Source organism: Channa argus, chromosome 7 (assembly GCF_033026475.1).
Source record: "Channa argus isolate prfri chromosome 7, Channa argus male v1.0, whole genome shotgun sequence".
NCBI lineage: Eukaryota > Metazoa > Chordata > Actinopteri > Anabantiformes > Channidae > Channa > Channa argus.
Window position 1 is genome coordinate 27,279,943 of NC_090203.1, and position 21,996 is coordinate 27,301,938.

Here is a 21,996-nt window from a genome sequence, read left to right on the forward strand (position 1 = left end):
TGCAATTAATCCAAAATGCTGCAGCAAGAGTGCTGACTGGAACTAGCAAGAGAGATCATATTTCACCTTCACTAGCTTCTCTCCATTGGCTTCCCATTAAATTTAGAATAGAATTTAAAACCCTGCTTCTTACATATAAAGCTCTGAATGGTCAGGCTCCATCATATATAGAAGACCTCATAGCACCATATCATCCCAGTAGACCACTTCGCTCTCAGAATGCAGGCCTACTTGTGGTTCCCAGAATTTCCAAAAGTAGAATGGGAGGTAGAGCCTTTAGCTATCAAGCTCCTCTCTTGTGGAACCAGCTCCCAGTTCAGATTCGGGAAGCAGACACCCTCTCTACTTTTAAGTCTAAGCTTAAAACCTTCCTCTTTAATAAAGCATATAGTTAGTTATAGTTATGCTGCCATAGGCTTAGACTGCTGGGGGACCCACCCCCCAATGCACTGAGCTCCTTTCCTCCTCTTGACCATCTCTCCTCTCCTCTCACCCCGCAATTCTCACCACTGTATGTGATTAACTCTGTGTGTTCTCTCCCGTAGTTGTCTTTGTCCTCCTCTGTCCCCCTCTCTCTGTCCCTTTCTGCAGGTGTCCCCCGACTTTGAAGCTGTGTGTCTTCCAGCGTGCAGCTACTGGTCCTACCAATCTGCCCGATGTTTTGTTGTTGCTTTTTGTTGCTCTGTTCTTTTCTCTTTTCACTTTCCACTCACCCCAACCGGTCGAGGCAGATGGCCGTCCACCCTGAGCCTGGTTCTGCTGGAGGTTTCTTCCGTTAAAGGGAGTTTTTCCTCTCCACTGTTGCCTATGGCTTGTTCCAGGGGGAATTGTTGGGTTCTCTTTATATATCTTTATAATCTTGACTTTATTCTGTAAAGTGCCCTGAGATGACTTTGTTGTGAATTGGCGCTATATAAATAAAGTTGAATTGAATTGAATTGAATTGAAATGCCCGATTGGCAGCATTCTAACACCATGGAAGGTAAAATGGCTGCTTTTTAAGCTCATAACACTTTTTTTTAAAACCTTAGAATAAGCTTTATTTACAACAAAGCTTTAAACAAATTCTGCCAGTTAAACACTTGTAACACCACTAACATTAGCCTGAATTACACACTTTCACTGGGCTAAAATATCATAGAGATGTAGTGAACATAACACAGAAGTTGTTCTTCAACAGTTCGTAACATGCTTGGTAACATGTTACCAGGTAAAATGAAATAACAAAAACTTCTAAAGCTCATTATGCTAACATATATGCACCATGTTGGTTTCACCTGAAATCTGATGAGTTAAACTCTGCTATTCACAGCCATCATCTTCAGAAAGACACTGGTAATAATATAACTTTCTGATTAATACGCCCGTAGAATTGACACCTCCATGACTGACTGAACACAAACTGGTCTTTCCAGGACGTTGTGATCCCCTGTGAATTCTGCGCCACCTGGCAATTTAAAACATCAGAAAAATAGTGCAGCATGCACCACGATTAGCTTGAGAAGACGTTTTGCAACATCTGGTATTAAACTCCTCCAGCCCAGGTGAAGAAGTTTAAGTATCTTGGGGTCTTGCTTACGAGTGAGGGTAAAATGGATCGTGAGATTGACAAGCAGATTTGTGTAGCGTCAGCAGTAATGCGAACATTGTACCAAACCGTTGTGGTGAAGAGGGAGCTAAGCCGCCATTTACGGTCAATCTATCTTCAAACCCTCAACTATGGTCCTGAACTTTGGGTTATGACAGAGTACAAATGGCTAAAGTGATAAAGATACAGTGTGGAATCCTGACATCCGGAGGGAGCTCAGAGCTCAGATGCTTCTTTCTATTGTTTTATTTTACTGGTATAGGCACCGGCAGCAGCTTCGTGCATGTGCAATTCATTTAATTTGGAGTCTGGACGTGGCGACGGGGTGAACACCTCCTGCTCCGACTCCAGCTGGGAGGGGCTGCTGCACGAGGACCCGGCCGCCTGTGAGTGCTTTGGGACGTGGGAGGAGACTACGGCAGCACCTGCTGCTTGTTGAGAAGAGACACATGAATTTGATTGGATGTACATGTAAGTCGGTTCCACTCAAATCTCACTAATCAAGTTTTGAAATTTAAGTAGGATTCATTACCCTTTGGCGAGATACTTGGAACGTGGTCTTGAGCTATTGGTTCAGAGTGACAAATGGCACCGGTCCATTTTCATTTCAAATCGCAGCCTCTTCAGTCTGCTACTTGGAAGACTAGTAATCTGTATCCAAGACGAGAGTCCAGAGAACAGGACTCAACTAGCAGATAACAACATCTTAACTAATTCCAGCTAATGTGGTGTCAGCAAGCTAAAACGATAAATCTCATAATTATTATATACAGTTATTTGGAGGCGTTACATGCGTGTTTTGTTACCTCGAATACCAGATCGCTCTAATTTTTAAATAAAGAATAAAACACAGGTAGTGAGCTACTATGGGCTCTAGTCATATTATCAGCTCATGATTGATGATTGTACTTTTTTTGATCTTACCTGTTCCATCAGTGTTGGGGAAATCTAAAGTAATCTATTACACATTTATTCATTAAAGGGTAATCAACAATTTTACTTTTAAACAGTCGTTTTTTTACTTTTTACCTACCATTGCAGTCCTCTTGTAAAACATTACCTAATATTTGTTCTATTATTAATTACAACTATTCGGCCCCCAAACTACTTGCGACATTTCCCAGTTTTCTTTCATTCTTTGCTCCATTTTTCCTGTGATACATGTTTTCATTGTCTTTGTTTAGTCTCTCTTCCTTCCTTGGTCATTTTTGTTTAGTTATTCACCTGTTTGCTGAATTTTTTTTTATGATTTTTGAGCCATTCATACCTTTTTGACCCATGAGCCCCCACAAACCTCTCCATTAGTGCTTATGTTGGTGCAGCTTGGGTGGGTGATATCACACGCACTCTAACTTCTCAGCCTCCACTTTTATCAACTTCTTTTCTTTTTTTTTTCTTTCCTTCAGTCAACTTTAATTTTTCATAAACAAATTATACATTAGAATGCATTAAATTCACTTCCAATAAAGCACGAATCTCACTTTAAAGCGGCTTATCACATTGAGCTGCTCTCTAAAAGGGGGCATTATTTTCCTGAAACTTGGCAGATTCCAAACATACGGCTTCGTGGGTAAAGGTGTTATAGATGTGCCTGATGATCTTTTTGCAGTAAGGCACAACCAGCTGCTACTGTAGATGGTTTCATATTGAACTTTGTCAGTCTGGCGTCTGTTCTGGACTTTTTTTCTCTAACCTTGGCTGCCAACATTCCAAATCAGAAAATTCACTTTCATCATCTTTTTTCACATGTAATGAATTATTTTTGACTGGGACTTTGGATTTTCATGGTGAATAAAAATATGAACCTAAATGCTAAGGACAGCTGCATTATTCCAGCAGATTTTAACCCTAAAACTTAGAATCTGAGAATAAAAGTTTCCCCTCCCCAATGCTTAGAGAGAGTTTACTACGGCTAATGACTGAACCCTGACACAAAGCAATCATGTGACTGTGCACAGAGATGGAAATAATGAAGTTACGCAGCTTTTCCAAAATTACCCGCAGCCTCAGATCAGAGATTGCAGATGAAACCCTGCAGCCGACAAATACATGTCTTTAACCAACTGCACAGAGAAGATCCAATGTAGTACAGGTCGTTATGGGTTTCACAGAACAGCATTATTGATCATGAAAATTTCCTCCATGCTGTACAGAGCTAATCCTCCCCCAAACTACATTTTTGGGGCCAAAAGTATATTACATCAATAAAGAAATATATATCTCTATGTATATGGAAGTGAATAAACAAAAGTTTTAGCGCTGAGGCCATCTTAGAGCCCCTCATGGGAGGCTATAAATAGGTGTGATACCAGCAATGCAGCATAACTAAATATAACTTTGTAAACTTGCCTTGCCAAGTGCTTACTGCTGGCTCTTTACGTATGTTATTGCAGCATCTGATGATTCGAGTCCTCGCACTGTCGATGAGAGAGGCAACCGTTTCCTCTGGAGCCAGTGGAGGAATTGTTCTTAATTCCTAGATACTAGACTCTCTCTTCTCCCTACTGCCCTGTTCGTTTTCTGGATTTGAACCAACAACCACAAACCATCAGTGTCCCCTCCATCTGGTTCTCTGCCCATGCTTTATGATGTCAGGGTTGTTTGCAGTTAAACACTGATCTGGGATCAGAGATATAGAGCAGGTAGCGTTCAGGACTGTCTCTGCGGTGTTGAGGAGATAAAAGAGTGTCAGCGCACTGACCTTTCCCTGGTGGCCCCTCTGTAAACAGTGCTAATGATGGCTCTAGGTGATAGCACCTACTCTCTGCCTTTATCACACATCCTTCCAGCTCCACCTCTCTGCTGCCAGCCTGCTCCTCTCTCTCTGCGGTGTTAAAGCCTAGGGTAATATCCCTTCCTCCCACTGATATCCTTTTGTACTCACAGGAGAAATCCTAGAAATCCCCTCTCCTGCTCGCCTGTTTAATCTCCTTATCGGCATGAAGATTACAGCACACAGTGAATAGAAGAACTAGCAGCAAAGAGGCACCAAATGGAAACTGCTGTACTGTTATATGAGGGGACTCTGGGGATTACGAGGATCTAAGCAAAATATAGCCACAGAGGTCCCCTGAGGGCTTGACCGATGCCAGTAGAGTTGGAAAAGACTTTTCAGTAAAATGCCAAAATGTAAAAACTACATACACATGTTTCCATGCTTTCTGCATTTAGATGGAATGGAGCACTCACATCTACAGTCTAATGACCTACTTACGATAGATTAGCAGCTTCTTCACACACGCACACACACACGCACACACACACATGCTGTTTACATGTCCTAAGTAACCATCTCAGGTGATTGGGAACAGAGAGATCTGTAAATAATTCAGAGGAGAATCTAATTTCTCGTCCACCTCAGACTTATTTTGGAGACATGGTTCACAGACTTTAGCAGTGACAGAAAAAAACAACTGCTTCCTGACTATTTTTTTTTTTTTGCTTTGTTCTTGTGATTGTAGAGTGACAGTATAGGGAAGGAGAGGAGAGAGAGAGGAGAGAGCGTTGATTCACAGCATGAACTGTCTAAATATAAAAAACTTTAAACTTTTACTAGACACCTTGTGTGTTTTCAGTTGGACTTTGATTTAAAAATGAGGTAGCATTGCTCAGTAATGATCTTCATTCTTTCACTTGGCTGCTTGTTCCTCCCTGCAGCCTTTTGTTACACACATGTAGTGTTGGAGAAAGCTGAGTGGAAACCTGCTCACACAGGGCAGAGAAATCCGAATCTAACTGGGGAAATCAGCTTTCTCTGGTGCCTTAGCTGGATTTGGGAACCAGCTTTTCCGTTTACAGGACAGTTAAGAAAATTTGACTTCCAGAGAAAGCCAGCTATGACCTGGTAGTGAAGTTCATGTGAACACCCTGCACACACACACACACACACACACACACACACACACACAATGTTCATATTTATATGTTTGCTAGGACTTTCACTGGCATAAAGCAATAATTAAAACAAGTACACATACAGTACACACCTGTAACACACACACACACACACACACACATATATATATAATGCGATTTTTCAAAAGCAATTAACATTCAAACTAAGTAAATAATTAAAAATTGACTCAAATGCTCCTGGAATTATACTTCCACCCACCTAGACGTCTTATCTCCTCCACCTCCCATCATAACTACAAAGACTTGTAATAAATTGTAAACATAACAAGGCTGCCTGCGTAAACTAAATGGGATTTTCTTTTTTCTTTACATGTTATACCAATAGTTGTTTATGTGTAGAAAAATTGCATATACATGTTTACACTTTATGCACTTTTCTACACATTTTATAACATGAAAAGAAAAAAGAAAAAGCCCATTTAGTCTTTGGAAGCAGCCTTGTTATTTTACTAGTTATGTTACTATAATTTATGTTACTCTAATACTATTATAAATGGGCATATACACATTTATAATAGTATTTGTAGCCCCAGAGTGGAATGGGATTTACAGTGAATATTATTAAGTAGCAACTGTTTAGCAGAGGTTTAGTCATCACTGCTCAGTTGCTGCATTGTGCAATAACCATGATAAAAGGCCACAAACAGGATGAAATAAAGCTTTACTGAGGGGACGCTGGCAGTACTTTATCCATTTAACTGTTTGACACTGCTCTTTGCAGTGCAGAATCACATGGATTACACGGCTGATTGCCAGCACATCATGGCCACGCTGCATCCTACGTGAACACAGAGGGACACATACAGACACTGCAAAGACGACCACACTTTCTGTTGAGACCAAGTGTGTTGGCTGCTACAGAGTAATATAAGGCATCAGGACGGGGAAGTTTATCAAGAGGATGTGCTGCACACTGCGGCCTCAGGTCCCATCTTAAATTCTTCTGTCTGTAAGAGTGTTTTGGATTTTGATAAGAAAGCTAAAATTCGCATGCTATAAATAATCTATTTGTACAAACAACATTACATCCAGGTTTTTTTTTGTAAAAACGACCCTTTAGAAGATGATGGGAGCTTGCAGATGTGTGTGATGGAGACAACACGAATGGTGGCCAGTTATTTAACATCATCATTAAAGAGCTACAGTTAAGAGGTTGATCAGTGTAAGAGAGTGTCCACATAGTGATGAGTTATGTTGGGGGGTTTGTGTCCGTATCAAAATGTGGCCCAGCTCTGTGTGCGACCCGAGTGTCTTCACGTTGCACCTCGTGAAGCAGTTTAAAATGCAAGGACGAATGCACAGACTACCTGCTCTTCTCTAAGCAGCAGTGACTGGTTGGCAAGTTAACCCTGTCAGAATAAATCTTAGCCTAAGCCCAGCTCAAGTCAAGCATACAGTAGGATCTAGCAGGACTTCATCCAACCCCCCCCCCCCCCCCCCCCCCCCCCCTACATCAAGGCATGTGGGCTGGAGGTAGAACGACTGCAGACAATCAAAACTGAGACAAATAGAAGAAGAAGGGGAGTTTAAAGGATTGGACCCCTGTTCTGGAGCAGGTCCTCATCACACCGTCTAGCAGTCTGGCAGGCTTCTCTCCCTTTCCTTCCCCTAACCCATGCAGTCCCCTGCTCAGCACACTCAATTATTTATTGGCTTACAGACACAGTGAGGAGAGCAAAGAGGAGGGAGGAGGTAGCCGCAGACCTCCTCTCTGCTGTTCGTCGTTGCTCCTTTCATTCCCTCTCCTCCCCTTCAAAAGTGACCATCATTTCATCTCCACCCTTCCATGTACAGCATAAAAAATTAACACTAATGTCCCTCTGGGTGCAAACAACAGGAAGAGAAACACACTGGTCATCACCTTTTTACTTCTTCTCTCTGTGCCTCTGGTTAGCACGTGAATCCTGACCTGCCCTCTAGCAGCTCTCCTTCTACCACAGCTTTTTCCTCTTTGACTCTCTCTTCCCTCCACCACCACCTTCAGTGTACCCGTTCATTAGTTCCGGGTACTTGCTTTGTTTCCTCTCTTCCAGTCTCTCACCGATCTTACATCCTTCGCACCGGAGGTCTTTGTTCTTGCAGAGTCTCCGGAGGGACAGATGGAAGTACTTTAACTCAGGTACTGTTGTCAGAGTGGCATCAAGGAAATCACTGAATCCTCAGCACTGTGTGTGTGTCTCTGTGTGTGTCTGTGTGTGTGTATGTGCAGAAGAACTGCAGTACAATTACCTCATGATGTGTTTGTCTGAATACATTTAACTATCTATACATATTCAGTTTAGAAGTGTAAATAAATATTAAGCTTTCTAGATTTAGTTCCGAGGGCAGCTGTATATGTGCAAGTGTGTATGCATGTATATTCACAACCTGCAGCTATATATGTGTGTGTGAGTGTGTGTGTTTGTGTGTGTGTGTGTGTGAGTGCATGCATAAGCATTCAATAGTCATTTATCAACAACTCGACGATATCGCTGCATGTATACAGTATGTCCATGGAAATTCCTTGTGTGAGTGGCTGAGATTATTTACAGTACACTGGTGTCTCCAAAAAAGAGAGAGAGTCAGTAAGCAGCAGTGATGAAGAGGAATAGCTAATGTCAATTGCACTGGCTGCCGCCTCAGTATCAAGCCCCCTGCTTGCTTCATATCTGCAGACAGCCACCAGCAACAGAACTCCTATGATAACTACTACACAGCACAGCGCACTGAGAGAGGGCGAGGAGAGGAGACACTGATACAACAGGAGGAAAGTACGATAAAGAGAGAAAACCGAGGCAGACATCGCCTCTGTCCTCTGCACTCATTGCTCACCTATTTACTCTGCTTTTCAAATTAAAGCTTCCTACCGCAGACCCAAATTCAAACCGTGCCATCAGCAGTGTCTGTGTGGAAAACATGTAAATGAACAGAGACAGCATGGCATGGGTGGGTCAGGAGGGAGGAGGCTGGCTACTTAAACAACAGGTTTGTGCGTCTTTTAAATGATGCACTGTGATCACTTCCAGCAGCTTTATCCTCTGATGCCTGCCTGCTTATGATTATGACTCATAAAGTAATTACTCGATGCTGAACCTAGTTGTCTCACACTAAATATGGTAAACTAAGCCTGAGGGGATGACAATTTCCATTTAGAGTTACTTCTATACTGCACACTGTTGAAGTTGAGAAACTCAGGAAGACTTGAAAGCAACTCAAATCTCAGTGTTGTATTGAATTAAAATGCAAACTAGTAGTAAATCGATAAGCTGAAGCCCAAAGGCTTGTTGTTAAACAATACACCCGACAAACCAGACACTGATGTCTCAGAAAGAGAGAAACACACTCTTGATTTGCTGGATTTCCCTGCTGCAAGTCCTCTGCAGCTTATAGTACTGTGGGCTTCTGCAAGTGAAGGTCAGTACATGCTGCACCGCTGTGTTTCCGTCTCCACACTGCACATATAAGAAGCCTTCTTTACACACTTCCAGCTGAGTCTAGGCCCAGCTCCCATGACAGGGAGACTGGAACAAACACTCACAAACACACACACACATCCCTCTCGTGTTGGTGGAGTTGCTAATCTACGTGATGTTTGACACATACAGTAACGTGTACTGTACTAAAGAAAATATTATAAACAGAAAATATTGATGATGTGTTAACTTGCGTAAAATGTTTGATGGCGCGTTTGATCCCATTTTGCTCCACGTACTGAAAAATCCCTTCAGGATGATGTGAATTCTCTTACTAAATGGTTTTTAGAAAGTTGCACTTCTTCTGCACCAGTTTGGCTTCACTTTGACAAAGTGTCTCGTGATGTTGCTGTGCTTTTAGAAAGCAATTAATCACTGTTATCATCACCTCAGATCTCTCGGTGAGGTCTCTTTAATTTGCTTGTTTTCATTTAGTGCCGGGGATTCAGAAATGGGAGCGGCGCACTCAGACTGTTTTTTGCAGGTGACAGTTACTAGCTTGTTTTCTAAATGAATATTTAGTTTAATAAATGAGAGGAACTGACCTCTGTGGCCCCTCACTGAGAACTCTATGGGATTTTCCTGTAATAGGATCAAAAGTCATCTGATGGCACTGCTGCGTGTGAGATGTTTTATTCCCCGTCTGGGAAGTTGTCTCAGATATGCAGGTGATTTGTTTTGGCTTTTTGCCTCTTTCTGTTTAACTTTGTGAATATTTATGATGCATTCCTGTTTTTTTTTTCCTATTTAAAGGTTAAACACACACACACACACACACACGCTAACCCTGATGTAATGTGAGCAAACTAATAACACTGTTTTTGTCCAGAAATACCAACTTCAAAAAGGTTTGCAGATTCTCTGGAGAAAACCTTGAGACTAAGAGACCACGTGAGTGGTTGCTTTTGTCTTTGTCAGCCCTGTGACCTGTCTGCGACGGTACCTGCCTCTCTCCCTTTATCCGAAGAAACACATCGTGACCCCGTGACCCTCAGGTGCACAGGTATGGATAGACATAAAATCTTAGCTAATAAAAATCTGAACACATTTTACAGAAGAAAAAGTGCGGCTGGTTTAAAATGTCATTAGGCTCAAGTCAATATATTTCCATGACTTGTTGACTACTAGTTAAAATATACTTAGCAGAATTATAATCAAAACAGCTCATCTTTGGTTTTAACTATCGGTCCAACAGTCCACTCATGTCTGATCTGTGTTACACAGATTTTAGATGAGTTGGAGCTTGTTGGATTTATTTAAATAAATTATGCACTTTAGTGTTTGAAGCTCTAATGACTTTTCACATACATCAGTATTTTATTATACAATAAAAATAAGACAGTTCCATCTTATTGAGTGTACATTAAGTAAGAATGCAGCAATTTGCTTCAATCTCATTTTTTCTATATCTTTGCATATAGTCATTTACTCAATAGTGAAAAATAAAAACACACACAAATAAAACTAATTTGTGAAATTACAGGGATGCAACAAATTACCCCCCCCCCCCCCCCCCCCCTTCCGACCCCCACCCTGCAGAAAGCATATATAATCACTTATATCGTATGTAGAGTCCTCATTCTCTCCTGCACTTGGCCACAAATCCTCATCAACATCACATCTTCTCTCTTCCTCTCGTCCTCCTCTCTGTGCTCCACACATTTTCTCTCTCCTATCACTTCTCTTTCCTGTCTTCCTCGATCCATATTTCCAAATGAAATTATTCAGAATCCATCCCATTTCACAAAACAATGGTAAAGAGAGTAAACACAAAACTCCCGCTTTCAGCTAAAATTGTAATTTTAAATGATTATTTCATTGTATTGTAAATATTCTGTTATGGTTGTACTGTTCATGCAGAAAGGCATAAAATTGCTCTCACTCTGTTTTGAATGTGTTTTTAACAGTTTTGACAACAGTGTGTTTGAAAAATGTGCTGCAAATATCTAGTGTTTTGCAGGTGGTGGAGTATGAATGAGAAAAGCGTTCATGGCTTTAGAAGATGTGGTCATTAAAAGAATTTTGTGTACATGATAATTTACAGACTTGTGCACACAGACCTTCAGACTGTTTTGCTGACTGTGCAAAGAGTCACACTGACAACGTGACTTCAAGTTTGAGCCGCTGCATTGTAACGTACAGGTAAAATGTAAAAATGTCTTATTTTTATTCTATTTTATTTTTGTATTTTTTGTGAATGAAAACACTTCTGAGTGAGAACTGTTTCCAGTGTTGTGGAAAATATATAATGTACTACTGTCAAAGGCAACAGTGTCTCCAACACACGTCTAAAATACCCTTTCTTGTCACAAGGTTGGAATTTCTCTGATTGGTCATAATGGTGAGCCTCACTCATAAACCTGCTGAAAACAGTTCTGCTGTGTCGTTTAGGAGACGTTATAAAGCATATCAATAAAACTATTTGAAATTTCCTAGAAGATTTATTTTGTTTTGTTAAATTAATAGTTACAAAATATATTTATAATATACTGTCACTAAATCCTACACAGTTTGACTATTGCTTAAATTAGTATTGGCTTGTAGATTTTGATTTGAATGACTCATTCAATACATTTCAATCCAACTTTTCACACTTAAAATCAACTGAATTCTATTATGTTTTATTTTGTTTTTCCAGTGAACACATTTTTCATGCTGTGCACAATATTTGTATGCCTCAATAATCTGTATTAATAACGGTATTTATTCCTTAACAACCACTTCTCTGAGTCCTGGATTCACAGCTTAAGCAGCCTTGCACAGTCATGCACAAACTTCCGCGGGAGTGTGACCAGTGCAAATCCATGACATCACATCACACACAGTCCTGTTAACACTGAGACTGTCAGTGAGGAGTCGAAATACCCTGAAATGATGCCAGTGTCTCCAACCATGAATCTCCAGTCCTCACTCCTGGGAGACCCCGTCCATGTGCTTAAATTCAAACAACTCATTTTTACACATGACCTCTATTACTGAGGATAAATGCAGTTTGTGCTGTATCACCTGCAGTAAAATCGCTAAGGTCAGAGTCGTAAAACAAGACATCATGCTCTTGCTTACTAAAGCAGCAGCGTGGCTGAGTATCACTGTAACGGGGGGGGGGGGGGGGGGGGGTACTTTATCAACGCCAGTAAAACTCATTAGTATGGGGCCGCGTGAGTGGCAAATGATGTCAATCTTTATGCCGTGTCGCTTTACTCACTCACTCCGGCTCACACGAATAGCCGTTAAAAGAAATTATTAATTATTAATAATCAAACTTTTTTTTTCACAACTGGAAAAAACGCCGAGATTAGAGAAAAAGAACAAGCACAATCACACATTTTATACCAGTATACATACTTTATGTGTGTGCCCTGGTCACTCAGTAGTGTCCAGGAGACCCCACGGGGCCTCGGTACTCACCCAGAAATACATCATCATCTCGGCTGAGAGGGGATGGGAGACCACTGGGTCTGAAGATGGGGTATGGAAGAACACTAGAGAGGCTAACGCTCTTCCTCTTTTTCTCTCTGTGTGTCTTTGTTGGTCTGTTTTTCACTGTGTCTGTCCTGTTTTGCACTGTTCTTCTTCAGTCACTTTTCTTTTTTCTCTTGGGGAAGTTATGTTGCCGGTGCTGTCTGCTCAGTGTTAGTAGGCAGCCGGCTAATTGCCCCCGTGTTTGTGGTTTAGAAGCGGAGTTAGAAAGTCCTTTTTAATGTATGTGTTCCTCTGCCCTGAAAGCACTGGTCCTCTCCCGCTGACTCTTCTGAAGCGTGACTTCGCCTCTCAGAGTCACCGCTGAGGCTCTCACGCTGCTTCTCCTCCCCCTGAACCTTTCAAAATAAGTCCTGTTTCGCTTCTGAGGTAGAAAGATTAAGAACAGAGGCAGCAAGGAGAGAAGGTGCTGTGAGGCGTTACTATACCTCCCTTCGCTTTTTGGTCTTTACTTCACTTCTTCTTCTTCTTCTTCTTCCTCCTCTTCTCCAACTTGCCACCCTTTCTTGCCTGCTCAGCTTTTCTTGCCTCCTGTTCTTTCTCTGTAAACTATCCTGCTCTCTTTTTTACTGACACACTGAAACCTCTCAGTTTTCCTTTGGTCTTCTCCGTCTCTCGTTCTCTGTAGCTCCAGTCCAGTAGTGCTGTTTTGAGGGTAAGTCTGACACGCACTTTCTTCCACAGCTTTCCTGGGTAAAGAGCACTGGAGAGGCTGGGGGGTGGGAAAAGCTGGAGATCAACACACGGTACAGTAGCATAGAAGCTTTCAACTGGGTAGAGACAAGTGCAGAGGGGCAGGGGGAAAGAGCTAGGTGGGGGGTGGGGGGGCAGAGAAAAGGGAGAGAGAGAGAGAGAGAAGGAGGGAGAGGGGAGGAAGAGAAGAACTGGTGGAGGAATGCCGAGGTTGCAGATACACGGGAAGTGGAGGACGGCGACAGGCTGCACAGAAGTTATGGGAATGCCGCTGGAGGAACCAGAACGAGGGAGGCAAGGCAAGACTAGACTAGATGAGGGAGGGACGATAGGAGATGCGCAGAGCTTGGAGACAAGGCAGACAGAGGGAGCACCCTAGCTTGTTGTTGCATATGCTAAAGAGTCATCGATACAAGCTGGCTTCATTAAGTTGCACTGGGAGCATCGAGGAGGAGGAGGAGGAGTACTGTAGGTTCGGTGGTGGTGCATGTGGGGGCTCAGAGGCAAGAGAGCCGTCAAAATACAATTTAGAGCACTTGTGTAAGCTAAGAAAAGAGAAGGGAGAGAACGAGATGAGAGCTGCAGCTTCTCTCCTTCTTTTGTTCCCTCTGTTTTCTGTCACTGCAGAGGGATGACAGGGAGCTGTGTGAAGATGGTTCTGTGCAGATGTGTGTAGCTGTTTGTTTGTACTGGTGTGTGCCTGCTGGGTTGGCCAAGCTGGTAGGACCAACATTGTTGTAAAGGGGATGTTAGAGGCTCAAACTGTGCACATGTATGTGTGCAGCATGTGTGCAGAGTGGGAAGCAAGTGTGTTGTATCTGTGTCTCTCTGTGCAAATAGTATGTAAATGCATGTGTGCCTCACACACACTCACACATACACACGCACTCATATTTAGGCTGATTTTGCGTCTATCATATACATTGATGGGTGTGTTGTAAAGTGGCTGAGAGAGAGAGAGAGACACACACAGAGAGAGAGAGAGAGAGAGAGAGAGAGTTGGGTAATGGTTTGAATATTGTAGCTTGCCTCAGCACATTTACACACACACACACACACACCAGTCAGTAAAGTCAATACACCACTGCCATGTTAACTCTTTCACTGCCTGAAATGCTGCACTGCACATACAGTACTGGGAACACTGGTAAAACTGGGCTATGTGTGAGAAAATGGTTTCCTGTAGGACTGAAGACATAACTGTTGATTGGTTCTGATGTTCTTGTTGCTGAAGGATAAAATCTTATCAGGTGTTAGATCTTGGAACATAAGAAAATGAAGCAATAACAATATAATTTATAGACTGTGCTTACATGGACTCACGTAACCATGTTACTGTCTCTGGAAAGCTGAAACAGAAAAACTGGGGTAGGGGTTTAGGGGAACCTGATTTCCCCACAGAGATTTCTCTTGGAGAATGCTGATTTCTCTGCCCTAAAAGCCACAAGGCAAGCAGCAAAATGAAAGGAGAATGAGGAAGACGCTTCAGACTTAAATCAATCTGACTGAAAGTAAAATGAACACAGAGTCTTATAAGTCACTTTCCACAAAAGAATTTTTTAAAAATTCCGACAGTTCACGTTGTGTATTGACTGAGTATCTCTGTCTCTTTTCCTCTCCCTTCCTGCAGCTCTCAGTCTGCAGAGGTAAGAACACAGAAGAAAAAAGAAAGAAAAACAGAGAAAGAAAAAAAATGGTGCTTTTGTCACTATACAGGTAAAACCCAGGAGCCAGTCTTCCGTAATAAGTCTGTGGTGGAGGAGAAATCGAATTACTCTGCTGCATGTTTACACCGATTTCCAGTACCGAGGTTTTTTTAAAGTGCATGTAAAACTGTTCCCTGATTACCAGAGAAAGCTGGTTTCTCTGAGTAAATACAGTCCTGGAAGCTGCCCATTACAACCACAGTCTGACCCGTGGAAACTGAGCAGCAGCACCTGAGCATGTGGAGTTAAGTGCCTTGCTCAAGGGCTCAACAGCTGGGCTGCTCCTTCCCCTGTACGACACAGATGTTATCCTGAGCATGAATAGTCACTGTGTGTATTCTTTACATGATTTAGAGTCTGCAGTGCTGATTCAACAACCACAACGTTCAGTTTGTTTAAGTTCAGTCCAGCTTTTGAAAGGCTGTGTTTGTCATTTCATTTTAGACATTTTAGACATTGGTACACTTCTTAGTACACTGCATACATCTATACATTCCACCAACCAGGCTGAACTGATTCACAGTACTACATCTGGCTGCTTCACAATATCCAGTGTGAGTGCAGCACTATCCACATATCTTCTTTATTAGAACCAGGAGAGGAAGGTTTGGTAACAGTTAGACATGTTAACAGTGAAGAACTAATCAGAGCTAAAGTAAAAGCTGAATCCCAATTCATCCGCAGTCGCTAAAACGTTATTTAGGACTTGCTTGAAATGAGGCCATTTACATACATGTATGCATGGCTGGTGTGCAGCCTCAGCTCTCCCTCTCTTTTACTTCTCCCACAGAGACGACCAAGAGCTCAGAGATGGGCTGGCTTCTGTCTTTTTCCCCAGCAACTACCATTCAAAAGAGAACATTTTCCTATCAAATCTAGGCATCATGCTATTTCAGGTCTGGGTCATGAATAAGTTAGTCCACACTGTGCATGTGAGGGAGCCAATGCAAAAAAACAACAACCCCAAAACAAAAAACTGAACGGTGATGGGGTATGAACACAGTGCACTGTAAAGTTATCATTGAGGTACAACACATCCGTGATGTGTGCGTGGACGTAATGTCGATGGTGCCGTATGTTGTCCAGTAGCCTATAATTCATTCAATAATCCATCTGTTGTATTAATCAATACTAACTTATTAACCCCTAGCAAAGCTTTTAGTTACATAAAAACATAAATCTTTCAAGATCAGGAAGCTGTGTCTCTTTGCTCAACAAAAGAACACACACTGGAAATGTACACAATGCTTATCGCTGTGTTAGAGTAACAGGAAGTACACTGAGTCGAGGATAATAGGCAAATGGTGATACAGAAATGTGCATTGGAGCGTCCATTCAGAATACAGCGGGGAATGTTGGCCTATATCCGGGCGGATGCTGACACTCACAGGCATGTATGTGTGAATGCATTACACTGGTGTCCACTAATGGAGGTAAATAACGTGCAAGGTGTCATCGCCATGACAATGGTTTTCATGCAAACAGTATACTTAGAATGAATACTTAGCTAAGATTAGGGAGCAGTTAAAAATAAACTTTTTGGTTAAAAACAAAACTAAACCTAACATCTTTCCTCTTCTTACAGTCAACTGATTGCGTCTCTTGCGTGTAAACACACTGCAGGTTGTTCAAATGGGAGCAGAGTTTCTTCAGCACCCGGCTCGGATGACGACACGTATAACAGCGAGGGGTCAAACATCCTTAGTTTTGCTGAATGCTAGTTCAGATGCTCTCCTGTATCCTGTATCCTGTAATTGTGTTTGCCTAATCACATTTGTAATATCTGTCATGATCCCAGCTGATTTCAACTTCTTACCGTAGAAACATGTGTTGAGAAAACGCTACTTAGTCTCCTCGGTCCACACTGGGAGTATTTACTAAGTACACATTGGACTTTTTTTTCCTGCAAGTACAAGTCTGTTCTTTTGTCTCTGTTGCAGTTTTTCTGGCAGAAAATGAACTTTTATGAAGTGATGTAGTAGGAATGGTACAGAAGTTGGACTGGGTTTATACTTATTATGTACTGCAGAGTATATTTGCTCATTTGATTTATATATATATTTAAATTCTGTTTTACTAAAGTTTGCTTACTAATGAAAACAGAAAAGGGTCATAATACTGAAAAGTATCACGAGCTGTCCCATCAGCTGGAGCCACGGTGGACCACAGAATACAGCGCGGTGTCTCTGTAGACATGTTTACAACGCGGTGTGAACAGCCAAACACGCTGCATGATGATGACTATTATCATCATCATCATTATTATCATTACCTTTGTCAAAATTAAAAAAAAAATACAAGAACCGTTATTACTTAAAAAACATGTAAAAGCATCAGCAGAATATGAGAAGAATATTATTTGCACTTCTAGTGAAGAGAGCTGTGAAAAGTGAACCTCACTGTATGAAACTCAACATCTGCAAGGCACTGAAACATTTAAAATAGTGTGTGTGTGTGTGTGTGTGTGTATACAAAATGACTGATTCAAAAATGAATCCTGTCTGAGAGTATCAGCTTCTGTATAAATATGCTCAGATAAACAAAAATGTTGAAAAGTAGTAAAACACCTCTTCAAAAATTGACAAACAACTAGACTGTTTCCAGTTTCCAATGTGACAAATGATCTAAATTTGGAATAAATAATAAAAGGCAATTTTACCACAAACCATCATCAGCTGTCTTTCATCAGAGGTACTATTAAGCAAATAGACAAATCTGAACGTGTGTATGTCTCAGGCTCAAGGGTGAGTGATCAGACTGAGCCAGCAAATATCCTGTGATGGATCCTGGCGGGAGGAGACAACATCAATATCTATCAAATATAACATTTATCAGCAGTTCAATAAAACAGAGCCATGCAATCAGCAAGTGACATGGAAGATATCACAGTCTAATTCAAAGTTAATTGAAATAGCACTAATATCGGATTAGTTTGTGTTAATGCTAAAGCCCAATCCATTATTTATAAGGCAATGAAGGAGAAGCCAGTGAGCAGCACAGTGACACACAGCCATCACTGGAGAACACTGCTCAACACTTCCTCCACAAACAGCCACAAACTGCCAACTGCTCCAAATCCCAGCAGCTGCACAACAACATGCCGTTTAAAAGAGTACTTCTTAATCATGTCCACCTTGAAAGCAGAAGAAGAGCAGAAGAATTCCTTCCTACTATGGAACATTGAGGCAGAGCCAGTAGAACCTGCAAGGTGAGTGTCGTGACTAATGCAAGTACGCTGCCAATTAAAGCCTTGGATATTTTGAGACATGTTTTAACATTAAGAAAAAATGGGACTTGATGAAGGAGACATAACAATTAATTGGATCATTCGAAGTGACACTTATGTTGCCAGACTGGATATTTTAGTGAAAAAAACAAAAAACGCAACAAATCCTAAACATATGGAAGAGACAAGGTTGACCCGAGAAAAGGACCAGTGTCTCAGTCATGTGACCCTCAGCTTGTGAGGTAATAGTGATCATTAGGGAGCATTGCACAACAATACGGAGGAAACTGGCAAAACGGATCAATCTTTGCTGAGGTCACAATCTCTCACAATCTGTAAATTCAAGAGCAAATTAACCCCAACTTGTTTTAGATATTTAAATCTAACACTCTGTAAACGATCAGTGCAGATCACCTTCACTGTGCGTTTGAAACCAAAACATAAATCTAATCAACGTTGAACAAATACAGACAAAACTCGATTACTCGTAAAGCAACTCTTGGCTTGAGTGATGCAGCTCTGTGTGTGTGTGTCTGTGAAGGAGAGAGATAGAGCAAGAAGGCCACCAGCCAAGACAAAGCACACAACAGGATCACCGCTAAAGACAAAAGTAATGTAGAAGAGACAAAAGGAAAAAGTGGGAACTGACCAGTCTGGTGACAAGGGGAACCCCGAAGTGCCAGAAGTGCTCGTTGAGCAGGCCGCTGTAAACCACGTTGCCAAACAGAGCAATGGTTCCTGGTTTGCACAGACTACTTCCTGGCTTGGTTTCTGCAAAATGAACACAGGGAAAGTCATTATAAAAAACATACCATGTACAGAAATCACTCACGTGCAATAGAACTTCAGTGTAATATTTAAAAATCATATCATGTTTAGTCACTTATACTTAAGTACAAACATTATTACACAGTGTAAAAAACAGTTACAAGCCGAATTCTGCATTCAAAATAGTACTTGAGCTTAAGTGTATCAGCAAAAGTATTTGCTCAAAAAAGTGAGAAGTACCCTTTATGCAGAATGACTCAATTCAAATCACTAAATATGATATTATGATATTAATCATCATAATCAATCAAATAATTAATAATAAAAATGATCTGTTAATGTGTTTGTCACTTTCCTGTTGCAGCTGTTTGGATCATTTAATCATAATGTGAATTACTTTATGAACTGCTCGGGTAGCCTGTGGATTTCACACTGGGGATCCATTAAGTCCAGTGATTTTAACTAGAGTTTGTTTTTATAAATTTGAGTCTGAAAAGTAACTATTATCAAATACATGTATTAGGTCAAAGCACCATATTCCTCAAAATGTCTCCAATTAACTGTAAGAATACACTGCAGTATCAATGCTGACTCCAAATTACAACCTTGACATAACTAAAGTCACTTTATCTGAGTCAGTTTACCAATGATCGAGGGCTACTGCTGTATAGTACCTGATAGTATGGATTTGTATTTTTCTATGCAGGGATGCAGATGAACCTCTAATGAATTGAAAGAGTTTGACCACTGAGACTGACAGAAAACAACATTGACAGTACTGTTATCATCACATCTGGATTTGACTTTAAAATAACCTATTCACAAATTCAACACTGTGTTCAGAATGTTTAGAAGTGCAAAATATTTGAGATTACAAAGCAAAAGCCCTTAAATTCAAACTCCAATACCGAACCTGCATAAACTATGAAAAGACCTAAGTCAGCTGCAAGGGATGCAAGGATCAATGTGTTCATAAACCCGTAGCCTAAAAATGAAAAAACCAGTGTCCATATGTGATCTTTGCCCCATTCTCTTTCCATTCTGCATTTCCACCACAGCCAGTGCTACTCTCCTGCACCACTGACTTAAGGAACCAGTTTCTTTTAATTAAATTATTTCAAATTTTGTATTTCCAACATAGTGTGACCTTTCAGACATAATCTTTAGTTTGTAGTACTGTAACAGACCCCATAACTCTGGCTGCATGTCGGACAGAACAAACACTTGCTGGTCAGTTAAAATGCAGAGGAACCATCCACAGAGGACTGGTTTTGTTTAATGCCCAGCACATCGACTTTGCCTTGCACGTCTGTATGTGTGTGGTGGGGGGGACATGGTTTGACCCAGACCCTACTCAGAGGATGCAAAGGCCATTGCACAAAAGTTGAAAGGGACATTTTTACCTTCCTACAATATTGGTAGTGACACATCTCCACCTAAAGTACATCTCTTTGAAACACTTGTGACTGCTCCCACTCAAGTCTGTTTACCTGTGATCACTGCAACAAAGATCTCTGTACCTGTGATTTCTAATTGGGGCTAAGTGCATGAATGCATTTAGAAAAGATATTCTAAACACCACAGCTTCTCCAGCTTTGGCCTGGCTGGTGTCTAAATACAACAGGGCTCCACACGATGAGAAACTGTGTGATTCTTAGAAGACAGGGCACTAGATCAGCTGCAGTTCATAATCATTGTTATTTTCTACATTTTTCCCTTTTTTCCCCTTTGGTTTCTGAATGTGTTTGTCTTCACACTCATGTCTTCACACTTCCATTCCTTTTCAGATGTTCCGTTTCCTTCTCCTCAGGATCATTATCGTTATGATTTGCCGATACTAAATGTGCCCAGGCCGCCTGGACAAACCAAGATCTCTGAATACCTTGGCAGAAGCACAGCCTTTCTTTTGGAAACCACCGGGGTTGAGAAGCTTTCATGAATTACTGCTCACTAACTGGATGGATGTGAAGTATCAGCATGCAGATGTAATTCTAGTCCATAATAATGAATGTGATGTCAGTGTACTACAGTGAATGATAGGACCTGAATAAGAAGGGCAGGTAAATGAAGCCCTTCTCTAGGCTTCCTGAAACGCACTTCAGACAGTTCACACTTTGTCTCACTGCACCAGCTCCTCCTCTGTGCACTAGACTTGGCCAGTATCTCCTGGCTCTGCTCAGAATCGACCTATCTTACATTCCATCACTCTAAGTAGTTTGGCAGACACACACACGGGTTATGGCCTGAATCTTTGGCAAGTGTGTATCTGCTAGGATTGCATCCCAGTCAACACCCATGGGGTGCGTGTGCGTGTATGTGTGTCTATGGGAGATTGCTGCTCCGACTGCCACCCCGCTTGGCTCACCTGATGCTGAGGGTAAGAGTAAAACAGGGGGAAAAGAAAATATGAGCTGGGCATAGGGAGGTGCTTGGAGGCCTGGGGTCTTCTGCATAGATCTCTTACTGTCTTTTGTCACACATGCACATCCACACCTTTGCACCCTCTGTTGTTTTCTGAGAGTTGGATGTGCCCAGTACACTCCTGCTCCAGACCAATTTATCACCTCCTCTCCTCCTGTGTTCAGCAGCACTCTCCCTCTCTACACAGTAGCTCACATGCCAGTAGTTATCGCTCTTCATCCTCCCAGCACCAAAACAAAACCCACTGGGAGTGTATGTGAGTGTAAGCAAGAGAGGAAAAGGAGAGTCACAATGAGAAGGAGGAATGAGAAACAGCAGACATTTCCACACACAACTAATAACATTCAGAAACACAACGTCGTGTTAGTGTGACAGTCAAACTTAACAGGAGGAACATTAAGACGAGCCAGAAACATAAGCAGCTACGTAAATGGAATTCAGCCACTGCTGATAGAATTTACTTTTTACACATGTGCTTTTTTTTGCTAAAAACCTGAACAGTTTGGACGTTATTGGAACATTCTTTGTTGTTCAGATCAGCCATATTATTATTTTCTCTTTAGGTCAATAATTTATGTTCTGAACTCTGAATGGACCACTCATTTCAAAGATCACTGGCTTTCAGATTATCCTTTCAGATTATGGCTTCAGAGGTTGCCACTGTGGTGCAGGAAGGTAGAGCGGTTGTCCACCAATCTCACAGTTGTTGGTTCAATCCCCGGCTCCTCTGGTCACATGTCAAAGTGT

General features: G+C 41.5%; 1 protein-coding gene across 11 annotated transcripts in view; it reads right to left on the minus strand.

Moving 5' to 3' along the window:
* rbfox3a (RNA binding fox-1 homolog 3a) overlaps nucleotides 1-21,996 on the minus strand; it is a 541,420-nt gene that overhangs the window by 183,392 nt on the left and 336,032 nt on the right. For 10 of the 11 annotated variants that reach the window (XM_067510823.1, XM_067510831.1, XM_067510821.1 and 7 more), the window contains one exon: nucleotides 18,710-18,831. In XM_067510823.1, the coding sequence (XP_067366924.1) occupies nucleotides 18,710-18,831 (122 nt within the window). Of the gene's footprint in view, nucleotides 1-12,363; nucleotides 13,228-18,709; nucleotides 18,832-21,996 lie in introns of those variants that run through there. The other variant, XM_067510827.1, reaches the window with a different exon arrangement.